At 46.1% G+C, this 27,586-nt stretch overlaps 1 protein-coding gene across 4 annotated transcripts in view; it reads left to right on the top strand.

The window, feature by feature from the left end:
* Snx29 (sorting nexin 29) overlaps window positions 1-27,586 on the top strand; it is a 401,413-nt gene that overhangs the window by 208,910 nt on the left and 164,917 nt on the right. For all 4 annotated transcript variants that reach the window (XM_057775566.1, XM_057775567.1, XM_057775568.1 and 1 more), the window contains one exon: window positions 8,067-8,173. In XM_057775566.1, the coding sequence (XP_057631549.1) occupies window positions 8,067-8,173 (107 nt within the window). The remainder of the gene's footprint in view (window positions 1-8,066; window positions 8,174-27,586) is intronic.

The following is a 27,586-nucleotide window of genomic DNA, read 5'->3' as shown; positions in this document are numbered from 1 at the left end:
CCTGCCACTTCAGACTTGTACTGGCTTTCTTCTCTTGCCTGCTCTTCTGGGCCTTTCAGTCTAGCCACTGGTGGATGACTTGTTCTGAGTTCAGTATGCAGCCATCTCAGTTCGGTCAGTTTCTTTGTCTTGTTTCCTCTGGATCTTGTTTTGAAAATGCATGGCAGTGAGCAGGACATGGTGACACACAACTTTAATCCTAGCACCAGGGAGGCTCAGGCAGGTGGATCTCTGTGAGTCCAGCCTGGTCTACATAGTGAATTCCAGGTTAGCCAGGCCTATACAGTGAGACCCTTGCCTTGAATAAAAGTAAAAATGAAAACAAAAATTATAATACTAGTATGGAACCTGAGAGCCTTGTACTTGGGTTGGTACTAGGTATAGAAGCTGAGGCCCACAGAGACAGGATGGTAGGCCACCATGACAGAACACTCCATTGATCCTGCAGTTATGTTCTGCACATGCACAGAGCTGGTAAGGTGAAGGGTGTGCTCTTTGACTTGGGATGGTAAGACTGTGGTCAAGGTGTAATGTGGCTATGATAAAGAAGGGACCAGACTTGTGTGCTAGGACTATAGCGAATGAAGGTGGCAATGACGAGGCCTGCTAGGAGTCAGAGAGAACCATGTCACACCATGGCCAATTGTATTGTGTAGAAAAAGTAAACCAAAAAAGGTGCACGTATTCATGTGTGTTTACTTGTTGACATATTGGCAAGTGTGTGGCCGGGAGTGATCCTGTGTCCAAGCTTTCATACAATCTGTAGCCACCAGTGGGTCAGCTTTGACTGTACAGTCCACTGTCTATTTAGTATCACCACACATGTGTGAGTGCCACCACTGTCTGACATCATATCATTCTGATGAGTTTACCCCTGCTCGTGGTATGATGACATCACTTCCTGTTTCCCAGGACATTGTTGAAAAGATGGTGGAATCAGGGAACAAGGGTGGAGTGTTTCATTCCCTTCTCGTCTTGGTTGCCCACCTTCTTGAGCTGTATGGACCAAGTGAGGAAGGATGCTCTGAGGAAAGAGGGCTGTCTAGCCATGCAGTGGTCCTCTGACTCACAGGCTGGGTGGGGTTTGGATTCCACCCTTTTTTGCAGCTCTCTCGCCTATGTCAAGTTGAGGCCTAAAAATGTAAAAAGTATTTTCTTTTGGAAGTAAAATTGTTACTTAAAAAAAGCACTTTTAAATTATTTTTAATCTTTATTTTAAGGTCAAGCCTCACTCTCTAGCTCAGGCTGTCCTTCAGTGTGGTGCGCGTCCTGTCCTCACTGTCTTCCCTCTGTCAGTCTCTGAGAGCATGCTCATCCCACTTTCAAGAATAAGACCTCTGCCACAAATGTGAGCCAAATTTAAAGCAAGCTTTAATTAAATATTAGCCAGCTCCATTCCAGGGCCTCCTGAAAGTGGTGCTGAGTTAGGTCAGTCAGGGGCTCACTTCTACTTTTTACCTTTGTCCAGTTAGGGGCGAGCATACATCGCAGCACGCTTCAGCCTATGTCCCTCCCACCTATCTGTGGTCCAGTACATCTGGTGAAGTTGGGTCACCCAAACTTGGCTAGGGAAGTGAAAACAGGAGGCTTGATATCTTATATGAACAACAGCCTCCGGCACCTCAGGGAATGTCTGTTCTTGGTTAGAGGCATTTTTATTACTCATAGGCACAGTAATTAAAACATAAAACATAACTTTGGTTTTCACACATGAGCTACCAAATGAGCCAAGAAAATAAACTTATTAAAGAAATAAAGCCACAAGAGAAAGTACATTTTTTTTTCCTTTAAAGAAATGGAAATGGAGGCTGAGGATGCTTGCTCACTTATGCACATGCGGTAAACCATCTCGGTAGCTGGGAGGTGTGGGAGGTGTCCCCAGCAGGAGCAGCCACACTGCCTTTGTTGTCCACTGTAGTCAGCTTTCCAGGCAGGTGATGGTGGCTCACATGATCAGTACCGAGTTGCTGTTTAGTAAGGCACCCGATCTGCCTGTCTTGAGGATTTAGACAAATGGGAATTCTCACTTGGGTGGATGTCAAGGTCACAGCCTGATTCTGTTCATAGTCAGGTCACCAAATGCAGGCAGGCTTGCTTTCTGAACCTGGCATCCTGTTGATTGCCTCACCAATTTCTGTTTGGATCCCTTCAACATTTCCCTGCCGACTTGGAGTATTTATCTCCCCCCAGACCACTGTGTCCAGGGCAGCCATGTACTCTGCAGAAAGTCGCCTAATCAGGATTCGAGCTCAGGCTCCTTTGCTTCTAGTGTCTGTGCCTTCTGTATTCTGTCGTCATTTGCGAGCTGCACAACACTCAAGAGCCTAGGGTAGGACAGACAGCCTAGGATTGAAGCAGTTCCAGGGAATCTTCACATGGAGTTTTGAAATGACAATGTTAGTCATGGTAGGAAGCAAGGCAGCAGCAGACAGACATAGTGCTGGAGAAGGAGCTGAGAGTGCTACATCTTGATCTGCAGGCAGTAGGAAGTGAACTGTCTCACTGGACATGGCTTGAGCTACTGAGACCTCAAATCCCATCCCTACAGTGACATTCTTCCAACAAAGCCACACCTACTTCAAGAAGGCCATACTTCCTAATGGTGCCACTTCCTATGAGCCTATGAGCCTATGAGGGCAATTTTTGTTTAAACCACCACGGTACTGAGCTCCATATTGTAGAAAAAGCAGCTCATAGATGTCTATAGGACAGCTGGACTAGTCAGTGCTTTACCAAGCTCATCAGAACTTCATCCATTAAGGTTAAAACTCTGAACTTTGAACTTGTAGTATTACAATGGCACAAGAGGGAAGAAATCTGAAATGTTTCCCATTTTTGATATGTCTTAAATCATCTTCTTAGACCCTCAGAATTTGCATAAACTTAAAACCATTTTCTATGTAATCATTTGCCATAAGTGGTTGATTACTGAGAGCAGTCATTGCAAAGCAAGTTCCTTTTTATCCTTTAATATGAAGCCTGTAAGCAAGGCAAACCTGTCTGCCTTTTCTCAACAGGAGACCTGGTAGATCTAGAAAAAACAAAGCCGGTTTTTATGTATGAAATGAATTGGCATAGTAGCTGCAGCCCTAGGGAAGAAGCTGGTTGCCTGTTGCTGACGTCCTAGGGAAGAAGCTGGTTGCCTGCTGCTGACGTCCTAGGGAAGAAGCTGGTTGCCTGCTGCTGACGTCCTAGGGAAGAAGCTGGTTGCCTGTTGTTGACGTCCTAGGGAAGAAGCTGGTTGCCTGTTGCTGACAAGCTGACAAAGCTACAGTTAATTTAGCCATCAGTGCCATCAGAAATCTGAGGATAAATTATAACAGGAAGTATAATCCAAATGGTCTGTGTATCAATTAAGATGACAGAGACTTATCTGTTACCTAGACAGCTATCCTAGGCCCCTATGGTCTTGATGGCTTCGTTGGGGACCGAGATCCTAGGGCAGTATCAATCTTTGGCCACCAGGCCACAGAGACCTGAGAGACTTTTCCTGTGGAGGAGGAGCATGTGAGGGACTGTCATTACTTTGTCTAGGCAAAGTGGTGCAATCCACTTTGTACTGCTTGTCCACAGTTTGGGTAGTGTCTTGGGGTTTCTACTGCTGTCATTAAACACCATGACCATAAAGTATGTTGGGGAGGAAAGGGTTTATTCAGCTTATACTCTAACATTGTTGTTCATCACTGAAGGAAGTCAGGACAGGAACTCAAGCAGGGCAGGAATCTGGAGGCAGAAGCTGGTGCAGAGGCCAGGGAAGGGTGCTGCTTACTGGCTTGCATCCCTGGATTGACCAGCCTGTGTTCTTATAGAACCCAGGATCACCAGCCCAGGGATGGCACCACCCACCTACTGAGCCCTCCTCCATTGACCACTAATTGAGAAAATGACTTAGAACTGGATCTCATGGAGGCATTTCCTCAACTGAGGCTCCTTCCTCTCTGATGACTGTACCATGCATACCAAGCTGACACACGAAACAAGCCAGTACAGGTAGGGTCCTGGCAGCAGTTAGGGCATTGGGGAAGTTATGTCCAGTGGTAAGGGTCACCACAATTCAGGTGAAGTCATTGCGACCCATCATCGTTTTTGGAGACTTTGGGGTCACCACTAGGAGCTGGGGTTCTCTGTTATGATAACATTTTTTGCATTTAACATTTTAAGTTCTATATTCAGCAGATCTCTGGCAAGTTTGAGGACCATTATCTATTAGGTATATCTACACTAAACCACCTTTGCTTGTTTCTAGTTACTTGTGTTAGGCTTAACCTTGAAAACACACACATAGGAAGCTCAATAAAACTTTTTCCTATAATTAATTGTATTAGTATTTAGTATGACTACAAGTATAGTTCTGAACATATCAAACAATTTGATCCATTACTTTGTGTGTCTTAATCATCTTTAACAATTTACAGTAAGTTGATAGCTTTTTATATGATTAATATTTTAAAGCCTTATCTCTGCTACGTTTGTGCCTTAACAATAATTTCCAAATTGTATTTCCTTTTATTATCAAAATAAAAGTTTTAACTCATAGATATAGTCCACAGAGAGACTGCGAACTCTCCTGATTCTTTTAGAGTATACCATTATAGAATTTAACAGTTTCTTATATGATTCAGCTTATCAAAATAGCTGAAGCTTAGCAAAGTTCACAAAGACAAGGAGGCTAGAAGTACATTTTTAAGCCTGAATAGACTTTAGGTCGGGAGAGACAGTCTGTAAGCCAGTGCTTCTCAATATCCTAACGCTCTGACCCTTCAACACAGATCCCCATGTTGTGGTGACCTTGCCACTGTAATGAATCACAATGCAAGCATCCGACATACAGATGGGTGTAGTTAGAATTTTCTTTGTGCTGCCAGCTCACAAATAACAACAGTAGACTTATTATTAATTATGAAAGCTCAGCCTTAGCTTAGGCTTGTTCTCAATTACCTCATAACTTAAATTAATCAATCCATTTATATTAGTCTGTGTTCTGTCATGTGGTGTTACCTTTCTTCTGTCTCTACCTCCTGTTTCCTCTTCATCTCTCAGCAGCTATTTTTCTGTTCATTAGCTTTTAAAGTATTTAAAGTTTACAAAGCACTCTATATGATCCACATGCCCTGTGTAATGGTATTTCCCATCCATATGTGGCTAATTCTTTTTATATCACTTTACTCTCTCTTTACAGACTTTGCTTTATTATTTTTAAACTATTTATTTTTCCATCACTTCAATATCCATTTTCTTTTTTTCTTCAGCATCTAAGCACATTTTAGAGACATATTATGTCTGTTTAGAGGTTTTCTCTCCAGCTTATCCCCCCCTCCCAGCATCTAAGCTCATTTTGAAGGATAAGGTGTCTGTTTAGAGGTTTTCTTGGTTTGGACCTAGTTTTTTGTGCATCTGCAGCATTCTCTGACCAAATGAGACAAATCTTAAAGTGCAAGTCTGTCCACAGCACGGTTCCATGGTGATGTTTGGCTTAAGTCTACAGGAAGCAGCCAGGGGTTTCAAATACCTCCACCAGCACCTCCACCTCCACCACCACTTTCTCCATCACCTCCTCCACCACCACCTCCTCTACCACCTTCTTCACCACCACTTCCACCACCACCAACATCACCTCTACCACCACTGCCTCCTCCACTTCTATCACCACAACCTCCTCTATCACCACCACCTCCTCCACCAGCACCACCTCCACCAGCACCTCCACCACCACCACCTCCTTCACCATCTCCACCAGTACCTCCACCACCTCCTTCACCACCTCCACCATCACTTCCACCACCACCTCCTTCACCACCTCCACCATCACTTCCACCACCACCTCCTTCACCACCTCCACCATCACCTCCACCACCACCTCCTTCACCACCTCCACCATCACCTCCCCCACCACCACAACCTCCACCACCTCCACCTCCTTCACTACCTCCACCACCACTGCTACCACCACCACTGCTACCACCACCACAACCACCACAGGTCTACTTGACTGTGTTGTTCCTGTTGACAATTCCACCAGAGTCTCCTCAGGTTGAGCTCCTTGGATTCCTAGGAGGATCCAATTCCTGTCACCTTGCTTGGGAGATACATGATGGGTCCCTGCTATTTAGGGAGCAAGCAGGGTTAGGAGAGGAGACTGGGACATCTTACAATTTCATTGTGAATTAGCTTCACCTCCTTGTTTTCAGTAATGCATCCTAACTTTCAACTCAGCCCAGATGTACTGATAGCTTCTTCTCAGAGCAGACCAGTCTTCTGACTGCAACTTCTCACAGGACTTCTTGCCCTTGGTATCTTCCATCCCTGTTTGCCTCCCAGGCTGGTGTGTGTCTCACAGTGTACAATCTTTCTTTTCTGCCTGTCTGATTCTCAGCTTCCACACATCTTGTTGTTCCATTTCCTCCACACCTTTCCCTTTTCTCTAGAGCAAAACGAACTTATACTTTAATGAGATTTTAAAGGGAATGAATTTAACATGCTACTTGGATCATCTTTTACTGGAGTCTAAGTTTTCTTTAAGTATCTTGAGTGTCAGACAGGTGTCACTGGAGGTTAGAGTCAGCTCAACGTTTCAGAGCCCTGAGTGTTTCACTGTCATCAGAGGCCATGCTTCTCCTATAGGCTGCCCAGCTATGGCTGATGGCCACCTGGTTACTGGACTGCCTGAAACTCAGCCATGGTCGCATGCAGCTTCCAAGGTCCCAGTGCTTGCATTGCAGTTCTGGAGGTCCCTTCCTGTCACTGGGGCTGCCTCAGGCCTTTCTTTTGCCCTAGTGTAATCCCATATGGTTAGTAGGCATTCATACTTGTATTCTTAGCACCTGCTGGAAATGGAGCCTGGCCCATGTTTGTAAAGCATGCCTCTGGGCCTTTTCTTTTCCAGGCTCCTATCTTGGCTTTGTTCTCTCAGTGGCTTTGGAGCTTCCTGGCTCATTCTTAGTTTTTAATTATTTGGTCTTTAATAGAAAACAGGCACTAATGGGTGACCATGCCTTGTACGTCATGACCTGGGGGCCAGTTTCCCATAGCATGGTCTTGCAGTGATTTGATGCACTGGTTTCACAGGCTTTCCCAAGGCTGTTGGATGGCCTTCAAAGGCAATGGTTCTCAACCTGTGGGTCATGGCCCCTTTCACAGAGGTTACATATCAGATATCCTGCATATGAGTCATAACAGTAGCAAAATTACAGTTATGAAGTAGCAATAAAAATAATTTTATGGTTTGTGATCACCACACCATGAGGATATGTGTTCAAGGGTCACATTAGGAAGATTGAAAATCACTGTTCTAAGGAGTCTTTACATATGGCTCTTGTTTCTACTTCTGCATTAGTTGCTTTTCTATTGCTATCCTAAAACACCCTGACTAAAGCATCTTAGACAGAGTGCTAGAGTCCATGATGGCAGATCAGAGGCATGGCACAGGAGCAGCTGAAAACTCACACCTGGATCTGCAATCAGCATCCAGAGAACACTGGGAATGACTTGAGCCTTCTGAGAACTCAAATTGGTCCCCAGTGACATACCTCCTGAAATAGGCCATACCTTTTAATCCTTCCCAAACAGTCCCAGCAACAGGGGACCAAGTGTTCAAACATAGGAGCCTATGGAGGCTATTCTCATTCAAACCACCACAGCCTGGGACCTCGTACCAGTACTATTCCATAGCAAACAGTAAGAGGTACCACCTCCCAGAACAAGTTTGACCAATATGAAAGATGTGTGCATGAGCTTGTGCCCTGCTGAGATGTTTATACTTTCCCCCAAGGCTTCCAGGGTGATGAGGCCACTCTCCAAACTCTCGTGCAGAGCCCAGTAACCCTAATACCTTCAGAAGACTGTTTACTCTCCCTTGCTTTGTTCTACTGTAAGGGTGTTGTAGTGATGAAGGAATTACTAATTGTGATTGTTTCCCCTTATCAAGAGCTTTCTCACTGGAGAAATTGTAGTCTTGCATACACATGTGCATAAATATTAAATGGATTAAATACATGCATTAAAATGAAGGGAGAGTAATTCTTGATTCATGTTAAGACACTTACCTGAGTGTGTTTCTTTTCTTAAAGTTGTACCCAGTCTTTGGAATGTTGATGGAGAAGTTACAGTCCCTGAACAGAAGCCTGGGGAAGTTGCTGAGGAACTAGCAAGCTCCTATGAGAGGAAGCTCATTGAGGTAAGGCTGACCCAGTTGGGTCCCACGACCCAATTCCTGATTCTGTAGTTATCCCTAATGCTGGCTGCTCTGTCTTGACCGAAGTGAGGGCTGCCTGCCATGGCAACTAGCCAGTACAAGATCCAGAAAGACGAAACACAAAAAGATAAACTCAGAGCGCTGGATGAGGAAGGGAAAGTGGGTTCTCTGAAAAGCATTACTTAGCTACAAACACTTGGCTCCTGTGGCAAGAAAATAGGAGTCAAAGTGTGAGTGTATAACACTAGAGAAGGTCCAGAGAGAGAGCATTTGCTGTGGGAGCCCGAAGACTTGGGGCTGCAGCCTGAAACTCACGGTAAAAGAAACATGGTGGCTCACTCTTATAATCCGGTATAGAGGCAGGGACAAGAGGACCAGATAAGCTCCAGGCCAAGGAGAGAACCTGTCTAATGAGGTCTATGTGATTTCTAGAGATATCATCCAAGGTTGTCCTCTGGCTTCCACACACATGAACACAAAATCTGCACACATGTATGTTTACACACACACATGAAAAGACTCTAACCTCAGATGTGCAAGATTTAGAGAAGAACTAATCCGTGTACAACCTCATTCTTGTAAATGTAGGCTATTGTCAGATGCTGTGCATGTTTAGTGGAGGATGAGCTGACTGCCAGAAGGGACCAAGCACAGCTGACGAAAGATGTAAGTGTAGTAAAGAAGAGAGACTTTGGTGATGGCCAGGAACTAAGGACTCCACAGGGAACCTTTGCTAGCCATTGTCCTGAAGAGGTTGTCTTACCTGCGTCTTGGTTCAAGTGTGTGCTCCCCTGATGGAAGCCCGACAAAGGTAATATACCGAGGGAAACATGCCCATGTGCCACATAGGCACACATGTTCAGATGCTGTCTAGGGAAGATTCCTGGTTGAGTCCAGTCACATCTTAATGGAACAGTGCTCACGGAAGCACATACCTGTAATCCTGGAGGGTCACAAATCTAAAGTCAATCTGGGCAACTTAGTGAAACCCTATTTCACAGTTATAAAAGTCGGGGTATAGCTCTGTGATAGAGTGTGTAATAGTATATGCCAGGCTCTAGGTCAATCCTTGACTACAAAGTTAGCATCTAATGATGGTTTAATATTAGAATATTCATCTTACAAGTCACCTAGGTAATAATAGCATCAAGAGTCTGAATTTTTTTGTACATGTGTGCCTGTGCTTGTGCTTGTGTGTGTAACATTTATCAAGAGTCATTGTGTATGTGTGTCTGCATGTGTGTTACATTTATCAAGAGTTTATTTTTTATGTTTATTTGTGTGTGCAGGGGAGGGGGCTAGGTACACATGCCACAGCATGGCTCCACCACTGAGCCACCCTCAGGCTCCAGGTCACCACTTCCACTATGCTTTTTAAATTTGGTTCCTAAGCAGGAAGAGAGCAGTGATGGAACAGATAACTTGAGTTCTAACTCTGTGAGGTTAGGGAAGGTCAGCTGCAGCTTGACAGGATGGACTGGTAAGAAAGGGTCAGAAACCAGGGCCAGGAGAGCTCTGTTCAATTGCTCCTCTCAGTGGGCCATGAGACAGTGTTGGGCGGTGGCAGTGCCTGAATACTGGGTCCCCAGAGCTGTGGTGGAGTGAGAAACAGTTCCCGCCTGCAGGGTTGTGATAGAGTTCTCCAGAGGAACAGACCTGATAGAATGACTCTATCATCAGTCTGTCTATCTGTCTGAGACTTACTAGAGTGGCTTACAGGCTGTGGTCCAGCTAGTCCATCAAAGCCTGTCTACCAGTGGAAAGTCCAACTATCCAATAGTTGCTCAGGCCATGAGGCTGGATGTCTACTGGTCTTCAGTGGACACTGGAATGCTGAAGAAGCACGCTTTAATACCAGGGAAGGAATAGACTTGCCAGTGAGAATGAGGGCAAGCAGGCAAAGAAAGCAAACTTCCTTCTTCCATGTCTTCATATAGGCTGCAACCAGAGGTATGGCCCAGATTCAAGGTGGGTCTTTCCACCTCAAAAGATCTGGATTAAAGGTGGGCCTTCCCATTTCAAATGATTTAATTAAGAAAAATCCCTTTGATGTATGTTGGAGGACGGCCTAGTGTAACTTTCTGAGCTTAACTTGAATTTAGAGACCTGTCTCTGGCTACCCAGCCTAGGCCTGGCTCTGCCAAGCTACCACTACCGTGGCAGAATATTATTGGCCCTTGTTCCTTACTCTTCCTCAACCTATCCCAAGCTTCTCCACCCCCATCACAACTCTATATAAGCCCCTGATGGATACCATTAAAGGAGTTCCTGCTTTGACAGACTCCTGACTCAGTGGGTGTGTTTCTCCTGGTAGCCAGCGGGTGGTCTGGGTGGTTCTATGCTCACCATCGTGCTCAGCCCCAGGGAGAATCTGACTCTGCCCATCCCCCTTTATGCCAGAGAACCCGGCAATAGGAGAGATAAGGTGTTTACAGGGGCAAAAGAGTTATTGTTATACATTGTTAGAAAGATATAATGACAGGAAAGGAGCAAGGGTAAGGAGATATATTTAGCTTGTAAGTATTTAATGTAGGACAAACAGGAACTGATAACTGTTTTAACCACAGACAGAACCCTTAACCTGCAAGGTGTATTTTTCCTGTTTTGGTCTCACAATGCATGGAGGAGGAAGAGAAGGGCATTGCTCCAGAAGAGGGCAACAATATGTCTCACCCACATTCCACGTTATTATATGCTTCTGTGGTGACCTGGAGTGGACCAGGCTGGGCATTCATAGGGTTAATGTGGACAGAGCCTTTCTAGACATATATTTGTAGCTGACCACAGCTTCAGCATACATCTAATGAGTAGACTCAGGTACCTTGTAAAGTACTGGTAGGATACTGAGTGTTGGTCCTGGAGCCCAGATTAGAGTGACAGAGAAGTCCTAAATATGGATTCTGATGGTAAGTGTTAGATGTCTTCAGGGGAGAGTCCTTGTCTGGTGTGATTGAGGCCCCAGATTCAATTCTTAGCATGGCAAATCAAGAGTAAAAAGGAGGAAAAAGGCTTCTGGGAGGAAACACGAGCCCACAGAGGAGGTAGGGTTGGAGGGCCCAGAGCAGCAGGCATTGCACAGAATTAGGGGATGCTGAACTTAGTCTCGGGAGGACCCAGAGCAGCAGGAGCTAGCACACTTGTCAGCATCCAGACTGTGCCTCTTCTCTTAATCCTGTCTTCTCCCCCATAAACTTCTGTGCCTCTGCGCCTCTGATAGAGCTGGTGGTGGTAAAGATGGGACTGAGGCCTAGATAATCTTTCAGTGGCCTTTACTTCTCTAGATTGAATTCTCCCATTGTTTTCTCTGCAAAGTGGCTTGCCTATAAAGAGAGCAGGCCATTCATTACTCCAAGACCAGCAGAGTTTTTACAGATTTCTGTGGGGACCAGCCTTGTGATCCTGGGGAAGCTGCAGGGCAGAGGCGGAGTCATGAACTGTCTGGAGCAAGTCTTTGAAGGCTGCTCAGCAGAGGCTGATAGCTCGCCACAGCTGTTTTACGTAGCTCCTCCCTCTTTCTTTGGGACCCCAGTGATGATGCTCAGAATTTTCTTTGTAAACCTTCCCCTCTCTCTTGAAGATCTGAAACGTCAGATTTGTTCTCACCAGAGGTTTTGAAGTTCAAAGATGTTGGATATATCCAAGATACATCTAAGCTCTTCTTCCCCTCTTTCAACTGTACTTCCTGTGGTCCCCTAATCTGAGAATTGATTAGTCTAGTCTGGCATTGGCCTCCAGGAAATGTAAGATGTGGGTAGTGTTTGGACTTTGATCATTCTTCTTTTGGAGTCTGGTGGCTTAGAGACACTTGACACCACATGTCAGAGGAGTTCCGGTTTCCACCTCTTGTTGGGTCTCTCTAAGCTCAGGTTCTCAGTGGAATACAGCCAGTTGTCCCCTTGAATGCTACTCTGGGGGGCCAACAGAACCTGTTCCTTGTATCCGTCCCTGGCATTGTGGCCTCTGCCTTGGTGGAGTTACAAGCGCTCTGCCCTCTCTTGCTTCATGGATTCTGAGTTGTACAGGAGTGTAGCCTCCGGTTTAGCAGTCAGCAGCAGTAATATGGATTCCCCAGCTCATCTTGTACGTACGTACGTATGTATGTATGTGTATGTGTGTGTATGTGTGTATGTGTGTGTATGTGTGTGAATGTGTGTATGTATACAGTGTTCTGCCAGCAGGTATTCCTGCATACCAGAAGAGGGCACCAGATCTCATCATAGATGGCTATGAGCCACTTTGTGGTTGTTGGAAACTGAACTCAGGACCTCCAGAAGAGCAGCCAGGGCTCTTAACCTCTTCCCAGCTCATCTGTCCTTCCTTGCCTCTACTCCTCATTCCCTCTAAGCCTTTAGTTGAGCCTGGGTGATTGATTCTGGAGCATTAGTTCCAGAAGTGTGTGTGTGTGTGTGTGTGTGTGTGTCTGGTGTGTGTGTGTGTGTGTTATATCCAGGTGACAGTTGTTGAACAAAGGCTTTGCACTAGTGAAGCTAGTGAAGGCTCATGCTGTTTCTAGGCTTTGTGTTGATGTAGTGTTTGGATTCTCTAATGCTCACTGCCTCCCTACAGACAGACTACGGTCAGGAAGGGATGAACCTGCCCATGTTCCCATGGCTTACACTCCTGCCCCTGCTCTAGAGCATGGGCTTTGCTGAGCTGTCTTCTGTACCAGCTGGGCTGGGTTCCAGCTTCACAGAGCGGTGTTTCCTAGCAGAGGATGATGTGGTACCTGCTGTTCTCATAGCACATCCCATCTTCTGTACCGATGGCTTCGCCTGTGTGGAGGCTTATGTCTGGGGCTGTCTCTGGCCTAGGAGTCTGGAGCATTTGAGAATGAACAGATGAACTTCCATAGAGACACACTTGGAAGATGAGCCAATACTCCTTTTTGGGCAACAGATAAAAATACTTGTAATTATAGTGGCTGGTTTCAGCTCCTCAGCTCTCCACTATTTTGGGTACTTGTTTGCTTTCTCACTTTTAGGCAGAAAGTGGCTTCCTGAAGCTCTTCTGACCTGTAGCAGGGGTTGTCTGGCCTTGCTTTCAGAGGTTCAGAAGATACAGTTCTGTCCATTGGTGTTGGCTCTGCCTGCTGAAGAATCAGGGCTGTTGTGAATACTGGAGCAGTCGACCTTCTCTGACCTGAAACGCCTGCAGCCTGAGTGTCAGAGAGGGCGGGGGCTGATGAGGGCTCTGCAGGGCAGCAGAAGGCCACTGATCTGGTGTTAGTAAACCCTTGGGGGCACTTGCCGCCTTCTTCAGCACGGTTGTCACCTCGCTTCAAGCTGTGTCATTTTCTCAGATGCACACCTTTTCTAACTTGACCCCTATTCGTTTTTTCCACGTTTCTTCTTCTCCTCATCTTTCCTTGTTCACTTCTTTTTCACCTTTAAGATCTCATCTGAAGATGGCTGTGGTGGTGACTGCCAATAATCCCAGCACCTGGGAGGCTGGAATAGGGGCATTAGCTTGAGGCTAGCCTGGGCTAGTGAACATTTTTTTTTTTTTAAATCAAAGTCATCTTGGAAATCTCTGGCCATTCCTCTACTCTTCTGCAAATGGGGTTCAACCCTCAGGTGTTCTGTAGCATCCTTTGTGTCTTGTAGGGGCAGTTTTCTTTTTACTTGCCTTGACTGTGTTCTCTCTCCCCAAGTCCTCTCTGCTGTAAAACCAGTGAATGGCTATGGAGTTGTCCCATTTGCTGTCATATTATGCTGTGATAGACATGCAGCAGGACCCCTGCCATTAGACTGTTAACTATCATTTAAACAATGTTTTTGGTGAAGACTACAGGAAAGCTGGCTCAAACTGGTTGTAGCAGATACAGTACATTCATTTATTAAGTCCTATCTCATTTTTCTTTCTGGACAGATGGAGAGGTGCATTTCCTAATGTTCTTTGTGCCTAAGTTGGGACTCGTGACTTGTTTGGGTCACTGGGATCTAAGGAGAACTGATGAGGGCCATCCAGCTGGAGGTTGAAAGACTGGGGAGTGTCCTGGTTCTTGTTTCCTTGAAGGGTGCCCCTGGGAGCTATGAATTCTGTGTGGCCCAGTGACAGATGACACTAGTGTGGTCCCCAAGTTGCCGCCTTGAGGGGGCTTTGCTGCTTTGCCACTGACCCACTGTGACCGTTGTAAAGGCAGGAGTGGGATTCTGTGTGTTCGGCCAGGGAGAAATTGGGTGCTGCTGAAGAACATAGCCTATCCTGACTGTCTTCAGCGAGGACAAAGTATGGTGTTGGGTATAGCTAGCTGACTCTTGGGATGGGTGCTATTTCTCTTCATCCTTGCCTCTATTATGTCTGGGTGAATTTGGGTAGCTTTCCCCTTTATCCCCAGATGCTTGTGATCCCCCTGAGCAAATGTTTTCTTCCAGGGTTACATTCAGAAAAGACAAGATTTTGCCTTTTAATTCCTGGCCAAAGCTTTGCATTGACACTGGCAGTCAGCTGAGACTTCCCTCCTGCTTCTTCATCTGTGCTAGGACACAGACTAGGGATTGGGGTGTACCGCTAGGGGGAGTGGATGCTTCGGAGACAGTCAGCTCAGACTTGAGTTAACTCTCAGTGAATGAATGAATAGACAAATGAGTCTATGGCAGATGAATAAACCTCCCGGACTTTTGGCCCCTGTTCTACCAGCAGAGTGTGCTTCATCCAAATTGTAACATCATATGATCAGCGAATGCAGAGAAGTGGGCAGTGGCAGTGTCCGAGACCTTGCCATGGAGGGGGATGGTTTGTATGTCCTGTCAGCCAGGGTGGAGAGGGGCAGTCCAGGTTGCAGGAAGAACATTACAAGTTTGACAGGCTGATAGACTCAGGAGTGAGACAGGCACAACACCTTCAGTTCATTGGTTGCAAGGTTTGTTGTTTTTTTAGTTGTTTTTTTTTTTAAATGTCAGCATACAAAAGAGTTGTTTATCACAGCATTTTCATAGGTGTGTCATTGTTCCTGGCACATATCCAGTCCTTCACTGCCCCTCCCTGTTCATTTTTCAGGAGTCTTTTATGTTTTAGGTATGACAGCTAATGTTTCTTTTTAATGCATGTGTGTATGCATGTGTGTTTGTGTGCATGTGAATATGCCTCTATGAGACAGGGTTTCTCATTGGCCTGGAGGTCACCAATATTGTTAGATTGGCTGGGAAGTTGTATAAAGGCTCTGGGGTCACACTTGATTCCCCTTGCTTCTAAGGCAAGCACTTTGCTGACTGAGCCATCTTCTCAGCCCTGGTTGATGTTTCTTTTTCCTGAAAATGGTAGGTTAGGAATCCCCTCCCCAACTCTTTCCTTTCTGCCTCACTACTGCCCAACACAGGCAAAAATGTTCCTTGTCCCCCTCCCACTTCCTGGCTGTTCTCTGCCGCTAGGTAGAAATTCCCTTCTAGGCCAGCCAGCTGTTCCCTTCTGACCCTAGGGAGATTTCATTTGCCAGGTAAGCCGGTGGTGCCAAATGCTTGTGCCTGCTCTGGGCCCTAAGGGGCAGGCAGAGATTTTGGCTTGAGTAGTTGACAAGAGTTGACTTGGAAAAGTGTTGCCTCAGGTGCCTGTCACTTCAGAAATGGCCCTTGATCTGTGAGTCCCAGACTTGGGCTGAGCTTCTGATAGTGAATGCTTCTGTTCCTTTAGGAGCTGTGCACATCTTTCTGGGTGAGCCTTTCTGGCTGGCTGCATTTACCCCGTGTTTGTTTACAGGTGTGTTTTGGGGTACTTCATGTCTCTAGTTTGTTGTATATACTCTCTGCAAAGTTCTTTTATAGAGGGAACTGAGATGTAAGCTTGAAAGTGTTTAAAGCTCAATGATAAGGTGGGCCAGATTCCAGAGTTGAAGTTCATAGCCTTTCTCCTTTGGAAACATCTCATGTTCATGTCGCGAGTGATTGTGGTTTGTTCCTATGGGAAGATCTGACATCAGGGCTCCGGGTGTGTGTGCAGGCCCTGCCACTTCAGCTCGTTGAGTCTTAAGCATTCTTAACTATAACTTGGGAATAGCCCTTTCTCTGCCTCTCTTTTTTCTTCCCTCCCCCTTCCATCTTTGACAAGGAGGTCTCTTGTAGCCCAGGCTGTCCTCAGACTCTCTGTGTAGCTAAGGTCTTGCATGCTGCTATGGGGATTTAAACCCAGAACTCTATGTAGCAAGGGCCCCAGCAGCTGGGCCATGTCCTCAACCACAGGGATTACCATTTCCAATGCCTCATTTACAGATGCAGGAAGCAGTCACATGTATGTACCATTCTCCCCTCTTTTGGGAGGGGCATATGCTGTGGGGGGTGTCCCCTTTTGTCTCATTACTTTGTGGGAGAGTTCTAATGTCACTCCTGAGGTAACTAGTCCTGAGTCCTGTCATATACAGAACGACCCAGTTGTACCTTTGTCTTGTGCCCCCTTCTCTGGTAGACTAGGTGGCCTTGCCATTCACTCAGGAGGATGGCCACCTCTGGTTTCTCAGGACCCCCTCCCTGTTTCACGCTGAGGCTAGGGAGCTCCACTGTCACTATTGCTCCCTCCCCTCTGCCCTCTGTGGGAATTAGGCTGTGCCAGCAGGAAGCACCTTCCCTTTGTTCCCTGCTGCTGCCTGGTCCATGCTCCAGGATGAAGCATAGTTCTAGGCTCTTTCAGTCACAGTCCAGACTTACCCCAGGCTGGCTCCTGGCTTTTCTTGTGGCTTGTAGTCATGTGGATGAGGACAGCCTGCCCCATCAGGAGCATGCGCTGGACCTCTCTGAGCCCTGGCATGGAAAACCGTAGGAGAAGGGGCTTTGACTCGCTGATACCTTTGCTCTTCCACCATGACTGAGCAGTGGGACACTGGTTTGTTTGGCCATGCTATCCTCTGTGTCCACTCTCAGAGCTTGAACTTTTCAGATTTGTCCCTAGTCTTGGTTGAAGAGGCTTCCAGAATTCCTGAACATTCTTTCCTTCCTGCTAACCAAAGAACTTCATCTTTCAAGTCATGTGAGATGTTCTTTCTTTTTTTAGAAACTAATCGTCTCTCACAGCATTGTCTGTGGTTGATTTCCCCACCGTCTTCCTGCCTTTTCTGGAGCTTCCATTGAGGGAGGAGCAGCTGAACACACCATCTCCTGGGGTTCCTAATGGAATGTGCAGGCTCTGCTTCCAGTGCAGAAGCTCGGCCTTGGCTAGGCTGCTGTCATCCGCCCCTCTGCAATGACTGGTGCTGTGCTTCTCTCTCTCTGTCTCTGTCTCTTTGTTTTCATTCATTCTTTCCTTCTTTTCCTCCCTCCCCTTCCCTCCCTCCTCTTCCCTTTTCTTCTCTCCCTTTTCTTCCCTCCCTTCTCTTCCTTCCCTTCCTTTTCTTTCCTTCCTTTCTCTTTCTTCTCTCTTTTTCTTTTTTTTCTCTTTTTTTGGATACTGTTAACTTTATTTCTAATTTTTGCATTGATTTTTTTATTTATCATTTAAGGCAGACATACATACCTTAATTTTCTTTTTTAAAAAGGAATTTCATTTATTTAGTTTACATCCCAGCTGCAGTTCCCTCTCCCTTCTCCCAGTCCCTCTGTCTCATCCCCTCTCTGTTCCCATCCCCAGTCCACTTCTCTGTTTCTGTTTAGGAAAGAGCAGGTCTCCCATGAGCATCAACAAAACATGGCATAGCAAGTTGCAGGAAGACTAAGCACCTCCATGAATTAAAGCTGGGCAAGGCCACCCAGTATGAGGAGTAGGGTGCCAAAAGCCTGTGAAAGAGTCAGAGACGCCCCTGTTCCCACTGTTAGGACCAAGCTACCCAACTATCAATATGTGCAGAGTGCCTAGGTCAGTGACAGATGCTTTTCACAAGCTTCTCTTCCCCTTAATGAGGCTTTAACATACTCCACCCTCACGGCACATGCTTTAACATGCTCCACCCTCATGGCACATGCTTTATTGCCCCGCCCTCACGGCACATGCTTTAACATGCTCCACCCTCACAGCACATGCTTTAACATGCTCCACCCTCACGGCCCACCTGCAGCTTTGCCCTGCTTTGGGTAGAGTCCCTGGTTATTTAGAGAAGGAGATTGAATTGAGTTCTGATGACTTCTTACTCTCTGCCGGCCTCTGCTTAACCCTCACCAGGTGGTTCACTTTCTTCTTAAATTGGTGTGTGTGTGTGTGTGTGTGTCTGTGTGGGTATCACCACCTTCATTATCTAGTCATGGTCCCTCTGTTTGTCTACCAGGGGGTCAGTCTAATCCCTGTTCTTTCATCTATCAGCAGACCCTGGGCAGTCTCTCTCTCTCTCTCTCTCTCTCTCTCTCTCTCTCTCTCTCTCTCTCTCTCTCTCTCTCTCTTAAATGTGACCGTTTTGGAAGTCTTTCCCCGATATCCACCTGGATGATCACCACATCGCTGCACTTTTGTTTTCTCTAATCACCTGCTTTATGTCCTTATTGCCTGCCATCTACTAGACAGCTGGAAGGCTGAAGGGCAGTGAAGCCTCAGCCGTGGAGTCCTAAGCTCGGAGGATGCCCAGTCACTGTGAGCAGCGTAATGCCAATGTGCTTATGCCTTTCTGGGAGTAGAGTCAAATGGATCAACCCATTGGCAGATTTCCATCATTCTCAGAGTCGACACTGACATACATCATGCGTTTGTTTGACAGCCAGTGCTATCATTTCTTCCTTGTCTAACTAGTGCTGCTCTTCGTCCTCCTCTCTACCCTGCACAAAGGGTTTTCAGTAGAGATCGTATTGGAGACAAAGCAGTTTGCTTAGAACATGATGGTTCTAAGTTTTGTGATCTAAGAAACAGCACAAGAGAGAAAGATGCTGTGTGACAGAGCTCACATGAGGGTTTTTTTTTTTTTTTTTAATTAGAGGAAGGGGAACATAAAAGGGGGAAAGAGAGGGGAACACCATGCTGTGGGGATGGGAGCAGCAGAAGAGAAGAGAATAGAGAGGCGAAGTGAGGGGGTGAGGGAGGGAATAGGACAGGGAGGGAGGGAAGGAGAGAGAGAGAAGGAAGAGGAGGAGGAGGAGGGCAGGGTCCTTTTAAAGGGGAGCATAGTGAATGTGCACAGGGAGTGCTCTTAGTGACTGTGGCTGAGGACGCATCCTGTTAGGACCTCAAGGGCAGGCCAGTGCAGAGGCCTGAATGCTAACACTAAACACATGTAGGATTGTGCCTAGTGTGCATAAGTTCTGTTCCCGGCAATCTCTCAGTGTTACCCAGTGATCTGAGATAGGGATAGCTGGGGAGACAGGACAGTGAGGCTAGAAAAGCGCTTCCTACAAAGGCCAGGCAGTGGTCATGTAGCCTTGGGAGCAGGAATAACTTCACCTGTGAAGCCGACTTCTGAGCTAGCAGGCACACGTCCATGTTTGTTTACAGCGTCTCGCTGTGCTGGTTACTTCTAATTGTCAACTTTCCACAGTTGGGAATACATGGTAGGAAGAGAGTCATAATGAGGAATTATCTCTTTCGGGTTAGCTTTTGGAAATGTCTGTGGGAGGTTGTCTCGATTGTCCTAGATGTGAGTGGCACTGTCCCATGGCTGGACACTGTACTGTCTAAGAGTAGGGAAAGCCAGCTGGGTGCTGAGAGAGCAAGCAATGTGGGAGCCACACATTTCTCACTGCTTCTGACTGCATTTGCTGGGATTGGCTGCTTGCACTCCAGCCTTGACTTCTCAGTGATGAATTATAACCAAGCCAGAAACTCCCTTTCCTCCGTCTGCAGCTTTCTATCAGGGTGTTTGTGATGGCAACAGAAATGGAACTAGGACAATGGCTTCCTGCTTATTGTTATTGCTGTGTCATCTGCTGGCTTTGTTTGAGCAGTTTTATCAAAATCATAAAGTGTTTGGCATAGAAACAGCAGGAACTGATTTATCAGAGCTTCAGGGGTCAGGAAGATCATGCTTGAACAGATTCGGTATCTTGTGACAGCCCATTTCTGGATCACAGGGGGCCCTTCTTGCATGGTCTCACAGGGTAGGGGCAAGAGGGCTCTTTTGAGAGCCATTTGTTAAGTAAAATCCCATTTATAAGGACTCCGTCTTCGTGATCTAATCACTTCCTGGGGCCCCACTCGTCTTACAGTCAACCCCTTCCTCCCTCCTACCGGCTCAGGGGCTAGAACTTCAGTATGACTTTTGGGGACCTATGAATTTTCAGACCGTAGTATCTGTGCTCTGTCTGCTTGGAGAGGTTCTGTTAGATAATATCTTTAAAATTATTTTTATTTTTGTTGTGTGTATGTATAATGTGTGAGTATGGGTGCACATGTGCCACAGCACATGTGTGAAGGTCAGAAGACAGCTTCTGAATGGTTCCGGTGATCACCAAACCTGTGTGGCTAGTGTTCGCTATCAGCTGGCACCCTGAAACACAGAGGACAGGTTCCAGGAGAGACTGTCCAGATCTGCATGGCCTGTGGATGTATCTGTGGGGGAAGATCCAGCCCACTGTGATTGGCACCATTCCTTGGCTCTGGGATGTTGTAGGAGCTGCGGGCTGTGTTCCTGCCGCTGCAGCTCTTGGTAGCCTGGCTAGCTTATGCCCCGAAATAACAACACACAAACTGTATTCTTTTAAACACTGCTTAGCCCATTAGCTCTAGCCCTTACTGGCTAATTCTCATATCCTGATCAACCCATCTCTAATAATCTGTGTAGCATCAGTCTTACCGGGAAAGATTCAGCATGTCTGGCCTGGCGGCTTGCTTCATTGCATCTGCCTGAGAGGAGCTGCCCTGCATCTGAGTTCACTTCCTCTTCCTCCCAGCATTCTGTTCTGTTTACTCCACCCACCTATGTTCTAACCTATGAGAGCCAACCATTATTTAACCAATGACCTTCCTCCATCACTGGGACTAGTCTCGGGATTGTCTAAGAGTAGAGAGGGTTTGCATTCATTTCTCCCTGCCTTTGCCCATAGCTGAGACAAGGTGCATGGTGTCCCTGCTGGCCTGACTTCTCTTTAATACGTCAGTAGTGCTTTGCAAAAGAACACCAGGCTCCTATTCCTACACAACAGCAGCTTCCTGGGAGCCAAGTCATGGCTGAGATGTGTAGCTTGATGTTTATCGTCCTTAACTACCTGCTGTCCCCATTGACTCCCTCACCCATTCTGTCCGCCCTCTTTCAGTGTCGTCAGAAATCTGAAACTCCGGCCTTGTAGAAGTGTTAGGGGTTAGAGATACAAGTATAAGGAAATATATATACACTTATATGTGCACACACACATATATAGAATGTCTGAATATATACATGTATTCATGTACATAAAGTAGTGCAACTATACAGTTTACATGTATATACACCTATATATACACACATATTATGTACATCTAGTCACACTAACATATATATGAGGTATGTACAAATATGCATACTTATACATAGTGTGCACATCTGTACATACCAACATACACATAAGTGTGTGCATGTATACACAACCACATTTATACATAGTATGTACATGTTCACACACTGATATACATACATATACTATTCTAAAAATAGTTTTCTGTCTTTTCCCTGTCCCTTCTCATTCCTTTCTCCCTCTCTCCCGCCTGCTCATGCTTGGGATCAAACCAGGGTGTTGCACATATCGGACAAGTAGGCAAGAGCTCCATCATGGACCCACAAACAAAACCCAAAGCCCCCCCACCTTTTAAAAGCAGAGTCTTGCTGTTTAGCCCAGGCTGGCCTCGGACTTGCGATCATTCTGTCTCTGTCACCACTGCCATCACTGTTTGCTCTGGGACTGTTTGTAAGGCTGTTGTTGATTAATTTATTCACAAAAATAGTTTCTCACTGATGTGGTTGATTCTCATGAGTTGTGTCTTTCAAGTGTATGCACATTAGAGCACTCCTCACATTACCGTCTCTGCCTAACTTCTAGGAAGCTCACCAGAATTATTGGCCCTTGTTCAGCGGGTGTGCAAACTTTGTCACCTTCATCTTTTTCCTGACTCTCATATCCTATGCTGTAGTATAGCAATATTCCTGTGGTTTAGTTGTTGATGCATGACCTTCATCTGTTTCCTGACTCTCGAATGCTATGCTGTAGCATAGCAATATTCCTGTGGTTTAGTTGTTGATACACGACTGTATTCATTCACCTACAATGTCTGTAGAGTGTGGTTTGTGAGAACATTCAAAAGATCTCAGCCTATCCAGAATGTTTTATTCACAAAGCTGCCTAGATCATCTATTTCAGCCATGTGAGTTACTAATGTTCCAAGAATGAGAATATAATTAAAATACACTTAGCGCTAAAATGCAACTGAACATAATTTGATCTTCGATAATTTAGAAGGCAGTTAAGGAGCTTGCCATGCCTCAGGGCCATAATTATGAACATCACTTATCTTAGTGTGACACTATAAAAAACTCTGGTTCTATCAGCTTTCTGATTATTTGAAATCTGTGGAAACTAGATTTGCAGCTTACGCATGCAGTGTGTATATAGGTCTTCCGAGCCCCACAGAAGTGCTTCATATATGATGTCATAGCTGGTGAGTGTCAAAAATGGAAAGCAGATGGATTGCAGTGTAGAGTTCTGCTCTCTAAACACTAACCCTCAGTGCCCACCTGTGCAGAGTGATGGAAAGAAAAGGTCTAAACGCTAGCCTCAGTGCCTACCTGTGCAGAGTGATGGGAAGAAAAGGTGCTGCCTTTTAGTGTGCTGTGAAGTAGAGATGGATATGAATATGTTTTCAAAAAGTGGCAAATGCTTCAGTAGCCTAACGGAAGTGAGAAGACAATATGCCAGGAAACAGTGTCTCCATTGGGAAGGAAGAGTGTGGGTGGCTTGGGGCAAGGAAAGAGCCACGATCTAGAGCAGCCTCAGCTAAGGGTATAATTTATCTTATGGTGATGTGCAGAAGGCAATGGTGGTAGAACTGATGGAGGAAGAAGGGATGGAATAAGGAGATAATGGAGGACGAGGTGATAGAGAAGGAGATAGCAGTGATGGGGGTGTAGAAGGGGAGATGATGAAGGTGATACAGTGATGGAGTTAGGTGTGAAAGTGATGGAGGGTGCTGACAGGGCGTGAAGGAGGAGGAAGGGGAATTGTTTGGGAGCAATAGTGAGAGTAATGCAGGGGAGGTGATAGAGGAGGAGGAGATGAATGAGATGGTAATAGGATATAGAGGAGGAGGGGACGGAGGGGATGGTGGTAGGAGATGGAGAAGGGAGAGGAGGGGATGGAGAAGGAAGTGATGAAGATCATAGTGATGGGGTGATGGAGGCGATGATGGCATGGCTGATGCAGAAGGGTGCTGGTCTCAGTATTTAGAATAATTCTGTGCTGAGTACTTTCATGTACTGCTCTCTCATTTAGTCCTCATGCCAGTCCTTTCAGAGTAAATATTGTTTTGCCAGTTTTATAGATGAGGAAGCAAAGGAATGAAAAACTAGTAAGTGGATGCTGCAGAAGGTGGAGTGGGTTCTAGGGGATGTTTTAGTGGATGAGTACTGTCTTCACAAGCATGAGGATTTGGGTTTGTTCCCCAACATCTGTGTCAATGCTGGCCTGACAATATGGGCCTGTGTACCCAGCACTGAAGCAGGGCATGGACAGAGACAGGAGCTCATTGGCCATCCAGCACTCCCTGCCTTGAACTTAAGAGCCTTGGCTTTGATACCTGACCCTTTAGACACTTTTCCTACTCTCCGTGTTCCATAGCAGTGTATCTTCAGTGCTGCCCCATTCCTCCCTTGTCTCACTTAACTTGACTGTGTTCTAAAATAGGGGGGATTTCATTTGCCTTGCCATCATGTGTCCCTACTGGATAGAAACCTACTGGGGTCTGTCACTGGGGCTGCTTGTGTTCACTATTCCCCAGCATATTGATGGCCCACATGGCAGGGCCAGGGGCTGGTTTCTGTTGTGTGAGGCATGTGTGTGCTACCCTAAAAACCTTCCTTTGTTAACAAACCATGGTTTTTATTTTAAACTTGAGTTTTAAATTGTTAGCAAACTGATTTTAATTCAGATAATAATAGTCTTGCAACCCAAATAATTTGTTTATTTGCTACATTCTGTTTGCCGGCTGCTCATTAGCTGCTGCTTCTGATTAATTTATTGTATTTTGTGTGCATATGCACCTCACAAGTACCTGGTGCCCTCACAGGTCAGAAGACAGGTCTCCTGGGATTGCCTGTGAGCTGTCATATTGGTGCTGGGAATTGATCCTAGACACTCTGCAAGAGCAAGTGCTCTTAATGGCTGAGCTATCTTCCCAGATCTCTGTTTGCTCCTTTGTGTGGATGTCAGAGATTCACCTGACAAGTCTAAACAAAGATAACAGGTGACAAGATGGGGCTGGACCTGTGTGATGGGAATGGAGTACTTCAAGCTGGTCCTCTGAGTCCTTCTTAGGTAACCAGAGACCTAGCAGCACAGCACCAAAGGCCTCAGTCCTAGCAGCTGTGTTTATTTAGGAGCGACCCTGCCACATTTGGAAGTCACTTCGCATTTCTGAATGCATTTTGCAGTTTGAGGAAGAACAGTGATGTGGAGCTGAGCTCTGTACCCCAGCCCAAGGCAGAAGGGACTCAGTAAAGTAGAGCCCTCTTTAGTCAGGTGTGCAGTTGCTGTGACCAGTACAGGAGAGAAACAGTTTAGGGGAGAGTTAGTCTGCCTCATTCATGGTCTCCCCAAGCATGGTGGGGGCAGGGAATGCTGGAACAGAGCATCTCACAGCCTGGTGGCCAGGAAGCAGAAAGACAACCCCTGCATGTAGTCCTCCTTCTGCAGACTGTTTTGCGGTACCCCCTGAATTCAGGTGGGTCACTCTGGAAATACCCTCCCACAAACATGAAGAGGTGAACCTTGTCATTCTCCAACACACTGGCAATCAAGAATTATCAAGACAGTTCTCTTTGAAACTTTGCTTTTTTTTTTTTTTGGTTTTTCGAGACAGGGTTTCTCTGTGGCTTTGGAGCCTGTCCTGGAACTAGCTCTTGTAGACCAGGCTGGTCTCGAACTCACAGAGATTCACCTGTCTCTGCCTCCCAAGTGCTGGGATTAAAGGCATGCGCCACCACCGCCTGGCTTGAAACTTTGCATTTTTTATCATAATTCTTTGACATTCATTTTTATTTTTTCAAACTACTTTACAAAATATTCTTATTCTTCCTTCTGGGCTTTGGGTCACTCACCTCACTGTTACACCCAAAGCAAGTGCCTCATTTATTTGACTTTCTTTTGGCATGGGACTCATGTGCTCTCTGAGAACCTTTGCCAGGGTAGTGACAAGTGACAGTTTCTTCATTATTGTTCCTGGTTTTCACATAAACAAGGACAGTGCTCTCACTTAAATTTGGTAGAATCACATGTCCTTTTAGGCAGAGTAGTGGCAACTGTAACCTGAAATTTGAAACAAACTTTTGAATGTGTATTTAGAGTTTGTTGGATTAGCAGGATCTTGGACTGAAGAACAAGAGTATTACAGAGCCTTTGAAATCCCTGTTCTCTTAGGACTGAGGTTGAGTGTGGCAGTATCTCTGAGAGCATGCTCCACACCTCCACCTCTGCATTGCTTCCAGGAGAAATTAAAGGTAGCATCTAAGGATAAGGGTGCTGGCTGTCTTGGGCCACTGGAAGGGATGGCCTCTGGGACAAAGGCAAGTGTTCCACACGATTTTCCCATCACTTTACAGATTCTTCCCCAGAGTTACTATCTTCAAATAAAATAAGGAAGGGCAGACCTGATGGGTGAGCTGTCCCCTGGATTCACTGCAGGTGTCAGCCTTAAATAGGATAGTGATTGGCTCTGTGCTCATCAAAACTTTGGGGTAAACGAGTCATGGAGACCCAGGAGTTCTGGGGTCCCTTGCAGAGGGCAACAGAGCAGTGTTAGAACACAGCATGATACTAGGTAAGATCCAGTCTTGATTCTTGGCTCTGGCTGTAGCTGAGAGTTCCCAGTCAGGCCTTTCTTCTCTCCACAGCCTCAGCCTGCTTCTGTTGGAGCAGCTTACCAACAGGCTCTTCAGGGGATACCCCTGTAAGCGGGAGGGCTTCCATAAGGAAAGGCAGCTTTCCTTTCACGAGGAAAATGCCAGGTCTAAATTTTCCTCTTCAAGTGACAGCTGCATACTCCACAAGGGGTGATGCCAACTGAGTGTTTTCATGAAGACGAGGGATTATCTACCCATGCGCCTGGAGGGTGAGAGCCTGGGATGCAGGGTGGTAATGGAGAGGACAGACAGGGTCCTCCATATAACACATGGATGTGGTTCCTGACATCATGACAGGTTCAAGGAGCAGTTGGATTCCTACTACACCTGTTTTATGTTTGCTGAGTGGGGAATTGGCATGAGTACTTTGCCTCACAAGGCCTGGTCAAAGTAAAGATTTTGTCCTTTATGCCACATCTCTGGTACATAGTCAGGGAACTTGTAGGTGTAAACAGTTGGTGTGTAGGTGTGTAGATCAAGAAGGGGTGAGACATTTGCCGGTGGTAGAATGTGTGGGGGACATGCAGGGTCCTGAGTAGTCTTGCATCTTGGAAGCCTGGAGGATTCTGCAGTTGTCTCAAGGTCATTCTGAACAGTGCTCTCCTCCCACAGGCCTGTGTCAAAGCATGGGTATAGTTGGTATGTGCTGACATGGTTGTGCTGGTCATTGAAGTGGTGACACTGTTTTCTTCCAGCCAGCGAAGTGCTGCCACCGGGAGGCTCTCTTCTTCTCATTCCCCCATGGCCTTGACCTTGGAACCCCTGAACCAACACTACCTCCACTCTGAGTGTTGTTCATTTGGTTTTACAGCCACTCACCTCAGCCAACTCCCTTGCCATGGTCACACCCTACAGGAGATTCTGTTGTTCCTCTGTTTCCACCAGCTTGCCTGCTTCCAAGTCTGCTCAAGATGGTTTCTGTGACTTGCAGCTACTACTCTGTGTTACTGTGGTTGGTCACTGTTTTAGTCACTTCCTTTTAGGGGCACATAGGTTCATCTTAGGATGAGGGTTGTGTGTGATCCCCCGAATAGCTCCTGCAGGGTGAGTAACATAGCCCAGCATTCACTTGCAAAAACTTATTTTAATTTTCAGAGCAGTCCTACTGGGTAGATGGTGCTGTCAATGCTGCTTCATGTTTTGCTCTACTCTGGAGGTTCTTAGTGAGTGCTTACTATGTGCTGGTCACTGCCGTGGGTGCTTGGCATAACCAGTAGTCAGAAAAACACATCAGGTGTGGAGATGAAAGCCGCCGCAGCGCCTCTGTGATAAGGGCTGTTGCGGCATGCAGAGTGGTGTTTCTGGATGAGTGCAAATGGAAGGCGAGTCCATCAGTTTCCCTGTTGGAGAGTCTTGACAACATATAAAGATTTATTTATCTAATGAGCAAAAGCAAAGAATGTCAGGAAGTCATCTACTTGTGAGATTATGTAAGCTGCCCATTGTGTCAAAATCCATTAGAAGACCATTAAGTC

This window comes from Chionomys nivalis, chromosome 7 (genome assembly GCF_950005125.1).
Source record: "Chionomys nivalis chromosome 7, mChiNiv1.1, whole genome shotgun sequence".
In the NCBI taxonomy this organism is placed as follows: Eukaryota; Metazoa; Chordata; class Mammalia; order Rodentia; family Cricetidae; genus Chionomys; species Chionomys nivalis.
The sequence above is the reverse complement of the archived record's forward strand: the minus strand, read 5'-3'. Positions and strand labels throughout refer to the sequence as shown.